Source organism: Carlito syrichta, unplaced genomic scaffold (genome assembly GCF_000164805.1).
Source record: "Carlito syrichta isolate Samal-C Ts95f unplaced genomic scaffold, Tarsius_syrichta-2.0.1 Scaffold304800, whole genome shotgun sequence".
NCBI lineage: Eukaryota > Metazoa > Chordata > Mammalia > Primates > Tarsiidae > Carlito > Carlito syrichta.
In genome coordinates this window covers 38745-57318 of record NW_007248896.1, presented here as the reverse complement: position 1 = coordinate 57318, position 18574 = coordinate 38745, and the positions used below count along the sequence as shown (strand labels likewise).

Below are 18574 nucleotides of genomic sequence, written 5' to 3'. Positions count from 1 at the left end.
TGCTGCTGGTCCCGGACCATGTCTAGGGAAGATTCATTGTGATGAGACACTTCTCGGGTGGCCAGGAGCCCCAAGGAGAGTCCCGGGCGGGGTGCCCAGGGTACACTGAGAAAACATGTCTCCACTACTACCAACGTGCATGCCACCATCCACAACCTTGTCAGATGGGCACAGACTTCTGTCAGACACAGTCTATGACCTCAGAGCCAGCACTCACGATTGGTGTTTTATTATTTATTCACTTGACAGGTTACACACATTGGGTCCTAGAAGACACCATGCTATGGGCTTAACTACTTGCCCTTGTACAAGAGAACCCCTCTGGGCCCTCAGAAAACTCTTGCACAGCCTCCCAAGGACAGCTCAGTCACGGCAGGGAAAAATCCTATCCCGAAGAAGAGGCACGTTGCCAGACTCTCCCCAGAAAACCTCTGTCCCATAGCCCTGAGAAGTCATGACTCTCACACACGTCAGGTGGTGTCAGAATAACAGCCATGCGAGGAGGAAGGGGTGTTTTGAACTAGGAGGTGGTCCTGAAACTGTGGTGTACCAGACAACTCATATATATGTTACAAATATATAAATTAAGAGATCTGCACGTATACAAAATCCTCCCGAGGGGGCAGATGCCATTCTACGTCATGGCAGGTGTTTGTCAGAACCTTGTAAGTGAAAGCGGTCTCCAGTGGAGGCGCTGTTAAAAATCGAAGGTATTTACATGCAGGCCCTGCCCCGCTCCTGTCCGCCATGGAACCCTCTGGTGTTGTCAGGGCCTCTGGGCCACCTGAGCACCCCCACGGGTAACCCGTCTGCAGTCTGCATCTTCCGGGAAAGCAAGGGACTTGTACCTGGGCTTTTCTCCTGTGTGCCCATCTCGGCCTGGCGGCGTCTGCGGACCCAGGGGCTACCAGAGGGTGTGACGCTGCTGTCGCTGGAATAATCCACGCACTTGCGGAAGCCCTCGGGGCTGGTGCTGCAGTTCAGTCTCCCTTCCTCGGCCAGGGGAGACTTTCTGGAAACACCTTTGCGCTGGGCCAGAGGGCTGCTCCAAGGGCTTGAGCACGGGGAGGCGTTAGGGCTGAGGAAGAGATTCTGGTGACCGGAGGGGCTGAGCTTGCTGGTGACTGCATGCCGGCGGCCAGCCATGGGGGACGTGGGGGTGCTCTCGGGGTCTGAGGAGCTGTTGGCGGAAGACTCGTCCCCCATGTACTGAAGCTCCTCAACCCTCTTGTTCGGGGATTTGTTCAGGTGGAGGCTCGTAGGGGGGTCCTCATCGTGGTTCTTGTCTTTGGGGGGCTTCTTTTTGGGGGGCTTCATCCCAATCAGGACAGCCTTCATGTTCTCTTTGCCCTGAGATTCTGTGACCATGAACTCGTGGGCTTTGATGGCCGCCTCCACCTCCTCAAACTCCACGATGGCACACTCCTGGGTCCCCACCTGGCTATAGCGGCTGCTGATCCGACGGATGTCGGGGGGCAGCTCCCTCCCGGGTTTCAGGATCCGCACAGAGGAGATGACCCCAAAGAACCCAAAGAGCTTGAGCAGATGCTCCATCACCTTCTCCTGCACCCTTCCATTCTTCTGGGGGGTGGCCAGGGCCCACAGCTTGGGGGACAGGTGGAGGTCGTAGACCAGGAGCATCTTGCTGGGGAGGTTCTCATTGGGGAACAGCGGGATGGGGGTGGTCCTCCTCACCTTCCGGTGGTCCTCGTTCAACTCAAGGAGCACTGAGTACTTCAAGGCATGCGCTGTGGCCCTCCAGTCCCGCGTAAGGTGTTTCACCTGAAGAAACAAAGCAAACCTGAAATGATCCCCAATGCCCTCGTTCCCCCTTGTCAACGGTCATCTCTCTCCCTCACTTCCCTATGCCTTTGACACCGGGATCTAGGATCACACTGGTAGGTGTGAACACTCTAAAACCTAGTGGATGAGTCGGCGAATGAACACACTTTCTACAACTCAGAGGAGGGCCGCGCAGCTCCGAGCAGTGCAGTTAACAAAACTCTTCATAGCAACGGGAATGTTCTATTCTGTGCAAGTTTAGAGACTGAACTTGCAGGCTTTGGAACAAGGCAGTCATAGACGCAAACCCAAGGCCCACCTCTAAATGGCAGTAAGACTTGGAAAGTCGTTCAATCTAGTAGAGCCTCGATTTTCTCTGTAAAATGGAGATGCCCATAGAGTGCCTGATGCATGCAGTTGTCACGAGGATTAAATAATAATAAATATACACATATATAGGTACAGACACTCACACACATTCATATGTAAAGCTGAGAAGAATGCCCAGCTCCTAGTGAGTATTCAATCATGATATGCTGTCATGATTTCAAATATCTATTGTTTTGATAGGATTGGGAGATTTTAGCATTCAAATGCTTCTGTAAAGCTGGATTTCTGGATTTCTGCATCTGATACGGAGAAGCTACCCAAAGATCTTTCGTATGTCACTGCAGTGTCTCCTGAAAGTGACGTAGACTGTTTCAGCTTGGAAGGACGGCCAACTGGGGCCTCATGAAGAATGATGAAATGACCCCTCCCTCCTCCTTCCTGGTGGAAACTGTGTGTATCGACGTTGCAGTATGTGAAAGTTATATTTATATGGTAAAATAGTAATTTTCTAGAGGCCCACTTCGGGGGGTGGAGATGCCAGAGGGAATGAGTCATCCCAAAGAAACGGGGGAGGTGCGCAGCCTGACGGGAGATCTCCACCAGTCCTTCAGGCCAGGCCGGAGGATGGAACTGTAGGTGCCTCTGAGCTTAACAGAGGGGCTTTATGAGACTCAGGAAGGGCAGGCTCACCAGCTGGGTGGGATGAGAAAGACTCGGCAGAGCTATTAGGACAGATGGATCCTGGAGAGAGAGCACTGACCACTCCAGCCTGTGGCCTCCGGGAGACTTAGCCCCGACTTAGGCTTATGGTGCAGGAGGCCCCAGATCCACCTACACAGAACGGATGGGCTGATCGCCCTCATGCAGTTCCTAGGACACAGGCCCAGGGCACAGACCTGCAGGCCCCGGCAAAGGGTCGGATAACAGGTAAACAGAGCCCATTAAGAACTCAGGAAGGGTGGGGAAGATGACGGCAGGCCAGAGCACAGCTGTGGAAAAGCCAGTGGCTCTCCGGGGTGGAATGTGGTGGAGCCTTCTTCAAACACAGCAAGGAAGGGAACACTCAAGAGACAGGAAGGACAGACCTCCTAAGCCTGAAGCCTGGGCCCAGACCACTGGGGGAGGCAGAGGGCTGTCTTTCTCAGAGGGCTGGAGTCTGTGGAAGGCCACAACTTGTCACAAGAGAAGCAGGCTCTGTTACAGATCGAGCATTCTCCAGAGCCAGTCCAAGCCCCTGTGGGAAATCTCGGTTACAATCTGGGCATCATAGGCCTGTGGCTGTGACCCTTCATAAGAAGCATCCAGGGACCACCTAAGAAAAGGACCCAGGGAGTTCTGGTCCTTGTGTGCTGACTAGAACTTTGTGAGACTTCTAGAAACTTGGCCACTTCCCTGTCTGTTACCCTTGTCTTGTATGTTTCCTTTTGTGATTAACAGGAAACCCTTATCACGAAAAGGGTTTCTGTTCTGAGTCTAGAGGGGTCAGAGAGTTCATCTTTTCTCTCAGCCAGTTCCATATTTCACTGCATACTGTCCCTATATAGATCCCTAAGTGGCAGCTTAAAGGGAAAGAAAAACAGGTTGACTCTTGGGCTCCATGGGAAGGAATAAAGAAATGCGTAGATGGTCCCTCTGGCTGCTTCACTTTGGATCCCTCAACGCTTGTCTTGGGAGGGCTGGCTCACTGTTCTATAGACATAGAAATCCCCCTTCCCTCCTGGGATGGAAAACTCCTACTCATCCCCCAAGATCCTATTTCAGTGTCACCATCTCTAGTTTTCCAGGGTGAATTGCTCTGAGCAACCAATTTCCAGCAGTGCACTGTCGAGGGTCATGCTGAAATCTCTCACTGGTCTCTCCCTGATTGTGCTGTGAGCTTGTCAAGGCAGGGGGAACGTTATATTTACTTTGTACATCCTGCGCCCAACTCAGCTCTCAGCAGATAGGATGAATATGTTTGACGAATGAATAAAGGAGAGAGGGCAGCAGAGGAGGGCAGAGCGTACCAGCGGGCGAGGCCGGGAAGGGCTCCAAGGAGAAAAGCTCTCCTCCAGTGCTCTCTGACAAAGTCCACAGACAGCTTGGCCGGGACCCACTTGTTACGCATCCTGTTATGCAACAGGCCTCGTGGTGCTTTTCCATTCTAGAAACTGTTCTTCCCCCAAGGGAGGCACAGTGTTCTGACTCCAACGGGTCTGTCAACTCTCTGAGAATCAGAGTTCACAGCCCAAATACAACATCTACCTACAGCAGGGATGGCAACAGCGATGAAAAGTCTCATGTCTCTGTTGTACAGATGAGGACGATGGTGTCACACAAGCAGAGCATGCGTGTCCTGGGGAAGGCTCAACTCCCAGGGCTCTGGGTGCTCATTCTCCCCCCTTATTGGCTCAACTTGACAAATGAACAGCCTGGGTTTTACCTAATTCTAGGCCTGACAGGTGTCTCTGAGGCCTAGATGCCCCCTGGATGCCCCTAGTCCTCTGCAGACTTGCCTGGCAGAAGTGTCTGAACTTTACTGAGAACAAGTGGTGTTGTTTCATAACTGCTATCGGCTGAGCTCTGTCACAGCGCCCAGGGCCCTTTTCACAGTGTGGGAGTGCGTTCTTAACAATAATCTAAATCACTTTTCTTGGTCATTTTTCTCTTTTTCAGGCCTCAGACTTAATTTTTTAAAAAACTGCTGGCTGGGCACAGTGGCTCATGCCTGTAATCCCAGCACTTTGGGAGGCCGAGGTGGGCGGATCACTTGGGTCCAGGAGTTCCAGACCAGCCTGGGCAACATAGGGAGAACTCATCTCTACAAAAATAATTTTAAAAATGAGCCAAGCGTGGCAGTGCATGCCTGTAGTCTCAGCTACTAGGGAGACTGAGGCGGAAGGATTGTCTGAGCCCAGGAGGCTGAGGTTGTGGTGAGCCGTGATCGTGCCACTGCAACTCTAGCCTGGGTGCCAGAGTGATACCTTGACTGAAAAAAAAAAAGCCCAACTGTGAGTCATCTCCCAGGCTAGAGTGCAGTGGCATGCTCACAGTCACTGCAGCCTTGACCTGCTGAGCTCAGGAGATCCTTCTACCTCAGCCTTCCAAGTAGCTAGAACTATAGACACGCACCACCATGCCTGGCTAATTTTTTTGTTTATTGTAGAGACAAGGTCTCATCCTGTTGCCCAGGTTGGTCTTGAACCCATGGACTCAGGCAGTCCTCTCACCTCAGCCTCCCAAAGTGCTGGGATTATAGGCATGAGCCACCGCGCCCGGCAGAGTCAACAGGTTTTAAGGGGTAGAACCATGACCTGAAACCGCCCTTGAAATCCTCGAAGTGGCTTCTCAGAGCCCAGTCTCACCTTTTTGAAGGACGTGAGAAGCTTGACACTCACATAGCCCAGCTTGTTCCTACGCACATGCTTCAGCAGGAAGGCGTCCTTCTCTAGGTTTTCATCTGAGAAGTAGAACTCGATCTGGTCCACCAGTTTCCTGATCAGCTCCTCATCCGGGGGCTTCCACTCCTGCTCCAGATCCTCACGCTCGTTCTCACCCCCACTTGTTGTGGCGCCGCTGAGGCCAGAAGGAGACACAGGTGTGATGGTTGAGCTATGTCGCCCCCCCAAACTTGCACGCCGAAGTCCTGACCCCCAAAACCACAGAATGTGGTCTTATTTGGAAAGAAGGTCTTTGTAGATGTGTTTAGTTGAGAGGAAGTCATCCTGAAGCAGGGTGGATCCCTAACCCACTACAACTGGAGCTGTTATCAAAAGGGGGAAATTGAGGCCGGTGGCAGTGGCTCATGCCTGTAATCCTAGCACTTTAGGAGGTCGAGGTGGGAGGATCACTTGAGCCCAGGAGTCTGGGACCAGCCTGGGCAACACAGCAAGACCTTGTCTCTACCAAAACAAAAAAAAATGTGCCAGTATGGTGGCATGTGCTGTAGTCCCAGCTACTTAGAAGGCAGAGACAGAAGGATTGCTTGAGTCCTGGAGTTTAGGACCAGCCTGGGCAACATAGCAAGACCTTGTCTTTATTTTTTTAAAAGGGGGAAAAAATTGCTGGGTGTAGTGGCACACACCTGTAGATTCAGCTACTCAGAAAGCTGAGGCAAAAGGATCGCTTAAGGCCAGGAGGTCAAGACCAGCCTGGGCAACATAGCGAGACCCTATCTTTACCAAAAAAAATCAGATTTTGGAACACTTTGGATTTTGAGTTTTTGGATTAGAGATATTCAACCTATACCACCATTAATTAGCTGAGTAAATCTAGATAAGGAACTCAGCCGCACACCTCAGATCCATGACCTGTAAAGTAAGGATCACGACAGCCCCATCCTGATAGGACTGTTGTGAAGATTTGATGAATGAATTCAGAAACTACCTAGAAGAGTGCCTGGCATGCCCTTAGAGCTCAACAAGCGACAGAGACATTCCTCTGCCCAGTCATGAGTAGAGCTGGGATTTATACTCAAATCCTTTGGCTCCGAAACCAGCACACATAATACCATCTGTAGTCTGTTGGGACCCTGTGGCGGAATCTGGAAAGGCAATCCCATCCCCGAGACCCTTCCAGATGAAACCCCTGACCCTCAGTAACACCACCTGGCTGTACCGCCTCCTCCCCCTCTCCCTGAGAACGCAAGGACAGGAGAACCAGCAGTGGCAATCCTGGGCAAAGCTTCTTTAGGAAGGCTAATCTCTCATAAGGGGATTATGAAAATCTCAAATCCATCAATATTTAGGGGATCTGTGATTAACCACATCAGAGCTGATGCCATTATTAGAAGTTGGCAGAAATCAGCAGGTAGGTAGTTATGGGAGATGGTTTAGCCTCTCGACGTCAGGGCCTGTTCCTGTGATAGCTGAAATCTGGAAAAGGTACGTGCGTATGTCCTTCAACAAAATTTTCACTGGCTCATTCTCAAAAAAAAGAGGCAATTGTGGAATACTCAAAATGATGGCAAAAATCAAATATTCTGGCAAGAGAGAAAAAAACTAAATCTGTTTAATAATTTTTCAAATTCAGAAATTATAATTAGTATAAAATATAAGGACTGGTTGGTTAAAAAATGAAGAGTTTTAGTCTGTTGTCTGTAGGCAGCTAGAATTTGTTTTTTTTTTTAAATCAGGATCTCACTCTGTTGCAGTGGCACTCTAGCCTGGCTCTCTGGCGATCCTCCTACCTCAACCTCCCAAGAAGCTGGGATTACAGGTGTGCGTCACCATGCCCAGCTAATTTTCTGATTTTTTTTGTAGAGATGAGGTCTTGCTATGCTGCCCAGGCTGGTCATGAACTTCCGGGCTCAAGCAATCCTTCTCCCTCGGCAGCTGTGCCTCTCAAAACACTGAGATTACAGGCGTTAACCACCACACCCGGCCTGGAAATGGTTTTTAAAATGTCTTATTGATGTCTCAAGGTAAATATGTAGTGAAGAAAAAAATAGTCTGGGAGACCTTTAAAAGTACATTTTTAAAAAAATCTTTAAAAATGGGGCGATAAAAGGCAGCTGTAGCAGACGTCAGGCTGACTCACTCAACACCTAACAGCAAACTCTTTCTCAGTGGCTTCCCTCACTGTAGAGGCTGTAACCACTCAGTCTTTCCCAGCCTCTCTTGCAGGCAGTAGCCATGAGCCACGTTATATCAATGTTACACACGTGAAAACCTCTCAGCCTCACCCCTCCCCTTGTGTCTATGTGAAGTGTGGATGTGATGTCTGCATCAGCAGTAGCCATTTCACTACCTAAGGAAAAGGCCAAGAGAATTAGCTTGGTTGCATTATTGACAACACTGACCCTGGCATTATTGAACCAACTTCTGTAACTGTCCACCTGCAGATTTCTGATGATTATAGGACAAGGAGCAAATCCTACCTGTTCCATTCACTTGTCAGTTGGGTTTTCTATGAGTTACAGCCAAAGACTCCAAGAGGGACAGACAAAGGCTCACTTGTCAGAGAAAGTCGGCATCCTACATCATAGTTAAAACGGTAGGAGACAGAAGAACTTCAGATGCACAGGGGATTCTGCACCCAGTGGACAAGGAGGTCAAGAAATAGCAGGGTGGGGTGGGGGTGTGGCCAGCGAAGGGTTTTGACAGACACAGGGGTATGGACAAAAGGGTCCACACAAAGGGCTAGTGAAAGGTGAAATGCCACAATGGAATTACTTAAAATAATCTTAACTAAAGAACAGTCATTTTGACACCGGCTAGTTCTGTCATATTTTCTCAGCAAAAGGACCTAGCTTGCCCTCTAATCATTAGCCCAGGACTGAACCGCTTTCTCAGAGGTAGCTATTGATCATTGTTTTACGACCCCCTCCCCAGCTTGTTTTGTATTGATTAGCTTTTCTATTCCAAGTATTTGCCCCCAGCCATAGAAACCAAGTTAACCTCCTCAGTTGTTTGTGACACAAACAGACCCCACCACCATGGCCACGGTCAAATGACTAACCCACCCATCTACTTGCTGTCCATCATCATGACACTGCTTGTGCTTACCTGCCCCTTCGTGATGACGTGAAATGGACCACCACCAATGACCTGCCTCCAGCAAAGGCAACATTTAAAAACCATTCAGCTTCAGACAGCAGGTATCAGGCTTTGGGTTGGGCTCTGGTTTGGTCACGCAGCTCTTTGAGTTATGGCCGAGCCATGTTTCCCTCAGCTTTGGCTCCCTCCCCTACCTTGGGGAGGTGAATCTTCTCTTTCTCTCTAATCTACTTTCTACATAGACTACATTTTCCAATCGAATTTCTGTGCAATTCTTTGCATCTTTTGCACAGACCCCAGTCTGACCTAACAGCTAGTATCTCAGAAGTGGCTGCACTGCCCGAAGGAACCCACAGAATGGGAAGTCTTATTCCCAGACAAGAGCAGTTGATGCTCTTATAAAGGTCAACTCATGAACAAACAGATTCATGGAAGAACCTCCGATCTAGAACCTCTCATTTCTCCAAGACCCACAGATTCTGCTCTGCTCCCTGCAGATGACTCTCTCCTAGCCTGGACGGAGAAGGTGAAGTTCACCCATCCAGGCTTGTGGAAACCTCCCCAGTGCAACACCCCCTGCCCACCCTCACAGCTTGTTCTGTGTCTCTGGACACCCCTCAAAGAACTCATCTGCCAGCTCCAGCTATTTCTTCTCCATCTTAATCCTCTTGCCCTGCTGTGGGATCTGACTGTTGCTCACCACAGCCTTGAGCTCCTGAGCTCAACTGATCCTCCTGCCTCAGCCTCCCTTGTAACTGGGACTACAGGCATGCGCCGGTATGCCTGGCCACACACCATTACACCCAGCTTATTTTTATTTTCACTTTTTTTTCGGTAGAGACAAGGTCTCACTTTGTTGTCCAGGCTAGTCTCAATCTCTTGGCCTCAAGCAATTCTCCCACCTAGGCCTTCCAAAAGCTCCTCCTGGGATTATATGCAGGAGCCACTGTGTTTAGCGAGTACTTTCTTCTTGAGACTATCCTGCTGGGCTAAAATTACATTTCCTTTCTTAAGGTCCTATTCATTGAATGAATTGGATTGGTCCTTTATATTTCTTTTTCTTTTCCTATTAGCTGTCTTTGTCTTTCATTAATATGCTAAGAGATTTCCTTGGCATTAGCTTTTCTGATTGTTTCCCCATTTGGCAGCCTTTCAAATCTCCTTTCTCCCCCATTTCTAAATGTAGGTATTCCCTGAGAGTTTGTTTCTGACTCTATTCCCTGGCAACCTGCACACTTCACCCCCTGTGAACTCATCCAATTCAAATCTACCTCTCTCCTTTCCTCTCCTGAGCTTCAGTCCTCAATTCCTAACTAACCGCCTACCAGTCATGTCCTCTAGAATAATCTGATATTGCATCCAACGCAATCTGTCCACAGTTTAACTGAGCATCTTCCGTAGAACTTGACCTCAGGCAGGACTGCAACCTGGGCCTGCCAGCAGGCATTCCATCTGCCAGCTGACCTTCCTTCCGCCCAGTCTCATGGGAGATGATGCCTAATGGATGCCAGTGAGCAGACGGGCAGGTAGCTAGAGTTTTCAGAGCAGGTGGGCAGCACTGCGGAGGACGCAAGCCCCGGGTGCGCATGCAGAGGTGAGCTCCTTGCCCTGAGGACTCCACCCTCTGCAAGGGTGCTGTCAGCAGCAGCTGCACAGGTCCAAAGGGGAATCCTGGGGCAACTGGAAAGCCTGTGGTGTCTGCGGCCAGATACTCGACTTACTCACTCTTCCGGGCACTTAAGCTCGAAGCCCTGGATGCATCCTCAGCCCTCTCTTCTGTCCCTACATCTTGTCAGTTATCAAGTGTTGATTTCAACCAGCAGTGACTCCCATCTGTTTGCTTTTCCATTCCAACCATCACTTCTCCCTTGGACGCTAATAATAGCTCATCAAAAAGTGATTCTAAAAAATGAAAGAATTACATATGCATAGCAAAAATGAAAATAAAATAGTAGGAAACATGTAAAGAAAGGAACAGTTCCACCCTCTACCCTTCTCAGAGGCAACCGTTTAGCTGGTCAAGCATTCAGCTGTCAGGAGTGTTGTCTCCTACAGCTTGACTTCTCACTTGCCAATTTTAGGAATTCTCTCTTCATGTCCTATAACATAAAATGAGGATTTGGGGTTTCTTATGTCCCAAAGCCCCTTCTTCCAATTTTTAAAATTTTCTTTTATTTTTGGTTCTTTTTACTAGATGTCTACTTGTGTTTTTAAGTAGTACTCTTAAAATGGCTTCTTATCCCATCAACATTAAACAATATTTTTCAATTTCTCCACTATAGATGATGTGCATATTACTGCTCCACCTTTTCCTCCCCCTTCTATTTCCAACCTTCTAAATTTTATCAGGTGTACTTTTATTTCTCTTCACCACAGTTCATAACCTTTCATTCTGTTCTGTAATTGATATGCCATGTTTTATCTATAGATGCTGAAAATTGAAAGTGAATTGGTTGTATTTCATTATTATGACTATGTAAACATTGTTTCCTGCAGGGCTAAGTCACTTGCTGAGATTATATTTCTTCTCTTAAAAGCCCTATTTGTTCACTGACCTCACCCTGGATGGATCCTCTGTGTTTTTCCTTTTTTCTTTTTCCTATTATCTGTCTTTGTCTTTAACATACGTGTTAAGAGATTTCCTTGACAATATTTTCCAACTTTTCCTACTGAATTTTTAAATTTCAGTAGTTATTTATTTAGTTTCTAAGGACTCTTCTAGGTCCTCAAATTGTTCCTTTCTAAGAGTTTCTTGTTCTTGTTTAATGGATGCAACATCTTCTTTTTTTTTTTTTTTTTTTGAGTTGGAGTCTCACTTGAGTGCAGAGTGAGACTGGGCATACTCCAACTGAGTGTACCCAGGCTGAAGTGCTGTGGCACACTCATGGCCACCCAGCATCGACCTGCTGGGCTCCGGCAATCCTTCTGCCTCAGCCTTCCAAGTAGCCGGAACTATAGGCACACACTGCCATGTCCAGCTAATTTTTTATTTATTGTAGAAATGAGGTCTCACCAAATTGCCCAGGCTGGTCTTGAACCCGCGGACTCAGGCAATCCACTCACCTCAACCTCCCAAAATACTGGGATTACAGACTGAGCCACTGAGCCCAGCCTATGCAACATCTTAAATTATCTTTCAGCGTACCCAATGGCAGAAGCCTCTAAACTTTTTGGCATCAGGGACCGGTGTCGTGGAAGACAATCTTTTCTGCAGACTGGGATGGGAGGTGGGGACCATCAGGCATTAGATTCTCATAAGGAGCATACAACCTAGATCCTTTGCATGTGCAGTTCACAATAGGGGGTCACGCTCCTATGAGAATCTAAAGCCACCACAGATCTGACAGAAAATGGAGCTCCACTCACCCATCACTCACCTCCTGCTATGTGGCCTGGTTCCTAACAGGCCATGAACTGGTACTGGCCCATGGCCTGGGAACTGGGGACCCTTGCTCAATGGAATATACAAGTACTTTTTTTAGTCTTTTGTTTCTAGCATCATCACCTTCGTATCCTCAGGACCAGTTAGTTCTTCCATTTAACCTTCATGTCACTGATTTTCTTCATGTGACTAATACACATTTTTTTATTTATTAAAAGTTTTGGTTTTTTTTTTTTTAGTTGGAGTCTCACTCTGTTGCCCAGACTGGAGTGCAGTGGCTGCTCCCGGCCACCGCAACCTCAACCTGCTGGACTCCGGCAATCCTTCCACCTCAGCCTTCCAAGTAGCTGGAACTACAGGCATGCGTTTTTAGGGCAACCACCTCAGGTTCCCTCCTGCTCTGGAAGTTTTTCTGTCCTCTCAATAAATCAATAAATCCTGCTTTCTAAAAAAAAAAGTTTTTAAATAAATGTATTTTAAAATAGTCTTAGATTTACAGAAAAGTGATGAAAATAGTAAGGAGAGTTCCCATATATACTCCAGGCTTACTCTATAATTAATATCTTACATTAGTAGGATATATTTGTCATACCTAATCAAATCATGCTTACATGATATTATTAGTAGAAGTTTATATTTTATCCAGATTTCCTTAGTGTTTACTGATGTCCTTTTTCTGCCCCACGATCCCACCCAGAATACCAAATTACATATAGCTGTCCTATCTTCTTAGGCTCCTCTTGGCTGTGACAGTTTCTTGTACATTTCTTGTTTTTATGACCCTGATAGTGTTGAGAAGTACTGGTTAGGTATTTTGTAGACTGCCCCTCAACTGAGGTCTGTCAGATGTTTTTGTCATAATTAGATTGGGGTGATGGCTGTTGAGAGGAGGAGCACATCACATCAGGGTACACACAATCAGCACATATTCTCACTGGGGATGCTGACCTTGATCACCTGTCCATTTGTCAGATTTTTCTCCTGTAAAGTTATTCTTTCATCCCCCACTTCCATCCTGTGCCCTTTGGAAGTTACTATGAAGAGCCCCGCCTAGGGAGTGGGAAGTTCAGTTCATTCTGAAGCCTGCGGGTCCAGGTTGCTTTTGCTTGGTGGGGTGTGCGCAGCTGTATACCCTGTTGGTCTCCTTCCGGGTGGCTCTGTGCACATGGGTGAGTGTGTGCCAGGTGTGCTTCACTTCAGTAGGGGGTGCTCTTAGGTGGGGAGACTCTACCCTATGGCGACCAGCTCTGCCTTCTCATCCCCAGGTCTCAACATGAGCTCACTCCATTCCTTAAAAGAAAAAGATCTTGCTCCCCCCACCCCCTCCTTAGAGGTCAGCGGTATGTTGCCTGCTACTACTATTCACTGGCAGGCAGAGAGGCTAGGACATCGTTCTAAAGGAAGGATTTAAATTCTCTCTTGGATATTTGTAGCCCTTTGTACTCCTGTATCTTGGCGTACTTCCCAACCAGAACCTTTCTAGGCTTCTGTCTTCCCACCTCCTGCCACCCCGTGCTGTATATTTCGGGCTACAGCCTCCTCTGCTCTGTGCCACAGGACATGTTTTGAAGAACAGCTATCGTATGTCACTGCTCTACTTTAATAATGGTAATAATAATAAAAAGGTTTTCTATTTCCTATTCGATAATATTCAGTCTTGAGCTCCTTATTAAGATTCCTTTAGAATCATCTGGAACCAGCTACCAAACTCACTTCCATCTATTTCCTTCCGGATCCTTTGCTTCAAGCAAATGGAAAGTTGCTCTTCCCTGCAAGAGTCATAAGCTTTCTGCACTCTGTGTGTTTGGACATGCAGTTTCTGCCTTTTTGAATGCCTTGCCTCTCTCTCTCAGGTCCAGATCCCAGCCACACGTCAAAGTCTACCTCAAATGCAACTCTCCCAGGAAGAAAATCATTTCTACTTCTCCTAACATGTGTCTATATATATATATAGCATAGTTACTTGTGTGCATATTTTATCAGCCCCTGAACCCTAAATTGGGGGCAGGATGCACATTGGTGTGCTATCCCAGAGCCTTGTACATAGTGAGAATTTAAAAATATTACCAATATAAAGCAAATCAGACTGGGCATGGTGGCTCACATTTGTAATCCCAGTACTCTGAGAGGCTGAGGTGGGAGAACTGCTAGAGCCCAGAAATTTCAGACCAGCCTGGGCAACATAGCGAGACCTTGTTTCTATAAAAAAAATCAAAGAAAAAAATTAGCCAGGCGTGATGGTGTGTGCCTGTAATCCCAGCTACTTGGGAGGCTGAGGTGGAAGGATCATCTGAGCCCAGGAGGTCGAGGTTGCAGGGAGCCATGTTCATGCCACTGCACTCCAGCCTGGGCAACAGAATGAGACCACAATGCAAATAAAAGAATAAAGTATCACTGTAAAGCCAAATTAGACCTATCAGGATCCTTTGAGGGAGGAAGTATGATTACTGAAAGGCTCTTTGTGGCCTTTCAAGAAGACCTAAAAAAATATAAAAAGACCTGAAAAAGTTTTACACCTAAGGTTTGTTTGTTTGTTTGTTTTTAAAAAGAAAATGTTCTAAGTTGGTGATAAGGTATTTTGTTACAGCTATACTTGTTGGCTCAGCCTGTAATCCCAGCACTTTGGGAGGCTGAGGTGAGTGGATTGCCTGAGCCCGCAGGTTCGAGATCGGCCTGGGCAACTTGGCAAGACCTCATCTCTACAATAAATAAAAAAAATTAGCTGGGAACGGTAGCACGTGCCTATAGTTCCGGCTACTTGGAAGGCTGAGGCGGAAGGATCACCAGAGCCCAGCAGGTCAACACTGGGTTGACTGTGAGTGTGCCACTGCACTCCAGCCTGGGTGACAGAGTGAGACTTGAAATCAAAAAAAAAAAAAAAAAAAAAAAAGGAAAAATTGGGTTCCCCAAATCAGTGCCGAGAAATGTATATTTGTAAGTGATTTGGAGAAACAAAAATGATTTGCAGGATACAGCCTCCAAGGCTGCTTTTCTCCTAAAATATCAAGCTAATCTGGACACATTAATTGGGCAGTTAATTAAATGATTTCTTTTAAGATGAAAATATCCAGACTAAAATGGTAGAGTAATGAGAACCTCACTGTGACTTTTGACCCAGGAAAGGCTTTTTGGACTCATTATCTACCACTGTAGATTGTCTAGCATAGTGTTTTGGCTACTAAGACCAGGAGAAAGGCATACATCAACAAGGAGTGTACTGAACGCAAAGGAGAAATATCATTTGTGCAAAACACTAGGATCTAGTTCCATCTGTGTGAAGTTTCTTTTGACTCACCTCTAGAGCAAGATAATGAATCTGAAATGGTTTTAAAAGGGCAACCAAGTTGATAATGCAATATAAAGACATGAGATAAAGGTTCTTCACTGAGACAGCTTGAAAACATATATGGTATGATCCCAACTTTGGAAAAGACCACAGGATCATTCACCATGATCAAGTGAGATTTATCCTTGGGATGCAAGCATGGCTCAACATTTGCAAATCAATACATGTGATACAGCACATTAATAGAATGAAGGACAAAGAGCCCATAAATTACTTGTTAACTGAAAAGGGAAAGACACATATGTACAATGGAGGAATCTCCTTAACTAAATGGTCAAATTTAGCAGCACTAAAAGTGGGATGCTTCTTGAGATAATGCAACATACAATTCGAAGCATGGCTAATTAAGTCTTCTTGTCAAAATGTTCAAACTGAATCGAATCACATCAAGCCCTTAGCCCTAATTTCCAATTTATAAGAAGTACATCATTTCTGTAAGGTCAAATCACACCTATCAGGACCCTTTGAGGAAGAAAGTATGGCCTCTCAGGAAGACCTGAAAACATTTTACACCTAAGGCTTCTTTTTAAAAAATAAAACATTATAAATTGATGATGGGGTATTTTGTTACAGCTATAAAACTGCAGAAATGGAAACAAAAGGTAGAAAGAGAATTTAGAACAGATAATTGGGTAGAAAGGAGCAAGTTAAACAAGACTATGAGAACATGCCAGATCAAGCCAAAATGTGATGTTTAACAAGAGGTCTGGCCCCTTATGTCCACAACAGCAAAGCATTAGGGGAAAAAATGGTGGAAATGTTCTAGATGAAAAGATTCTAGGCTAGGCATGGTGGCTCATGCCTGTAATCCCAGTGTTTTGAGAGGCCAAGGCGGAAAGATTGCTTGAGGTCAGGAGTTCAAGACCGGCCTGGGCAACATAGCGAGATCTGTCTCTACCAGAAAATAAAAAATTAGCCAGGTATAATGGCGCACACCTATAGTCCCAGTTATTTGGGAGGCCAAGGTAGGAGGATCACTTGAGCCTGGGAGTTTGAGGTTATAGTGAGCTGTGATGGCACTGCTATACCCTAACCTGGGCGACAGAAACAGTCCTTGTCCCCCAAAAAAATAAAAATAAAAAATAAAAGATTCTAGAGAAACATATAGGCAGATGCATCAACCTGAATCGTATTCTGATTTGACCAGAAAAAAGAAACCGCTAGAAAGGACAACTGTGGACCAACAGAGGGAAACTTGAATGTAGAATTTGGCTACTCAATTATTTTAAGGATTATAGTTGGGAATTATTGTTGATGTTCTTAGTAGCAATAAGAATGCTAAGATTTTTACAGGGAATGTCATTATTAAGAGTTACAAAATGAAGTGTTTAATGTAGAAGTTTTGGGTACAGAGTTGGGCAAGGTGGCTCATGCCTATAATCCCAGCACTTCGGGAGGCAGAGGTGAGAGGATTGCCTAAGTCCATGGGTTCAAGACCAGCCGGGGCAATTTGGAGAAACCTCGTCTCTACAATTAAAAAAAAAAAAAAAGCCAGGCATGGTGGCATACACCTGTAGTTCCAGCTACTTGGAAAGCTGAGGCAGAAGAATCACCTGAGCCCAGCAGGTCGAGGCTGTAGTCACTGTGACCATGCCACTGCACTTCAGCTTGGGAGACAGAGTGAGACTCCGACTCAAAAAAAAAGAAGTCTTGGGTACAACAAACTTTCAGATGGTTCGGGAGAACCACATGATTAGATACCCATCAAACACATATGGCAAACAATATATTAACAACTGTGAAATCCAGATAGTGGCTAGCTGAACGCTCACAGTACTATTTTTTCACATGTTCTTTATGCTTGAAAATTTTTATGTCCAAGAGACAAGAATAAAAGAAAAGACACCTTTTCAGTGAGTGAGATGCAGGGAGATCAATGACCATTCGGCACTTGGAAAGGTTTTTCCTTATTTTTCATTTATTCCGGGGGTAGGCCGGGCATTGGGCTAGGTATGGAGATACAGAGAGGACTAAGACAAAACCGCTGTCTTCAAGGAGCCCACTGTCCAGTGGAGGAGAAACACAAATATTTTTTTCTTAAGTTGGGTCTCACTCTGTTGCTCAGGTTGGAGTGCAGTACCATGATCACAGCTCACCACAGCCTCAACCTGCTGGACTCAGGCAAGCAGGTTACCTTAGTCTCCTGAGTAGCTGGGACTACAGGCATGCACCACCACACCTGGCCAATTTTTAAATTTTTTGTAGAGATGAGGTCTCATTCTGTTGCCCAGGCTGATCTCAAATGCCTGGGCTCAAGCAATCCACCTGCCTCAGTCTCCCAAAGTGCTGGGATTACAGGCATGAGCCACCGCACCAGGCCAAAACACAAATATTTCAGCACACCAGAGTGAGTGCAATGAGAGATACACACTCATTCAACAAATATTTATAGCGCACCTACAACATGCTGGGTGCTATGCTAGGTGCTTAAGATGCAAGGAGGAAGGAAACATGATCCCTGAATTTACAGAACTGATATTCCTGGGAAGAAAACAGAACTACTGAACCACGACTGTGCCAAGTGCTAGGCATGAAACATACAAGGAAACATCGGCTCTGGGAGGGTGGGGGGAGGGTGGGAAGAGGCAGCTAAGTTTTAAAGGCTGACTAGAAACTTCTGCTACCATATCCACTGTTTCTACTGCCAGATCCATAATCATTGCACAAGCTTCTTCCACCAAAACTGCCATGGGTCCATAATTTTGGTTCTAAAAACAGCAGAAAAGGGCTACAGCTCTTAGCAGGAGAGAGTACAACGTTGTCAGGAAAACTGCAGGTTACTTTGAGACAGTCATCCCAAATGTGTTAGAGGAACTGTAAAAATCTGCCACAGAAAGGATGACGCTCCATAGTCAAAAAAGTTATTGCAGCTTAAATAGGAAACCCTTCTTGTTCAGGACTGTCATAGCCACAGTTTGCAAAAAGTGCCTCTATTGATTAATGCAATGTAGTATTAATTAGATGCACACTCCTGAGGTCTTTTATCTGTTGTAGTTTTGTTTTTTTCTTTTTCTTTTCATTCCATCAGTTATATTGCCCTGTGAATTGTAGTAGTGGTACCAGGAATAAAAAAATTAAGGAATTAATAAATAAATAAAAGATAAAGGATGACTAGAAATCAATCAGAGGGCCTGAAGGTGGGAGTGCAGAGACACAAAACAGTCCTCTGGGCTTGGGGAGCTAGACAGTGGTACTACAAAGGCATACACTGTTAAGACAGGCAGGGACTAAGTAGTGGGCTGGGGACCTGATGTTCAT

General features: G+C 46.3%; 1 protein-coding gene across 1 annotated transcript; it reads right to left on the bottom strand.

The window, feature by feature from the left end:
* Positions 1 to 207: 207 nt before the first annotated feature.
* LARP6 (La ribonucleoprotein domain family member 6) lies at positions 208 to 18006 on the bottom strand. The gene is made up of 4 exons (XM_021713911.1): positions 17925 to 18006; positions 14419 to 14449; positions 5457 to 5703; positions 208 to 1782 (listed from the first exon to the last, which is right to left on the bottom strand). The coding sequence occupies exons 1-4, from the start codon at positions 18004 to 18006 to the stop codon at positions 715 to 717; spliced, it is 1428 nt and encodes a 475-aa protein (XP_021569586.1). The 3' UTR covers positions 208 to 714.
* Between the last annotated feature and the right edge of the window lie 568 nt (positions 18007 to 18574).

Bases quoted from the DNA above. Each gene is read 5' to 3' on its own strand.
- LARP6 (XM_021713911.1), bottom strand. From the start codon at position 18,006: ATGGCAGTTTTGGTGGAAGAAGCTTGTGCAATGATTATGGATCTGGCA. The intron at 14,450-17,924 runs GTCAGCCTTTAA...ATATTTTTTTAG, and splicing joins TATGGTAGCAGAAGTTTCTA to GTCTTCTTGAAAGGCCACAA. The intron at 1,783-5,456 runs GTGAGACTGGGC...TTGTTTCTTCAG, and splicing joins TTCTCACGTCCTTCAAAAAG to GTGAAACACCTTACGCGGGA.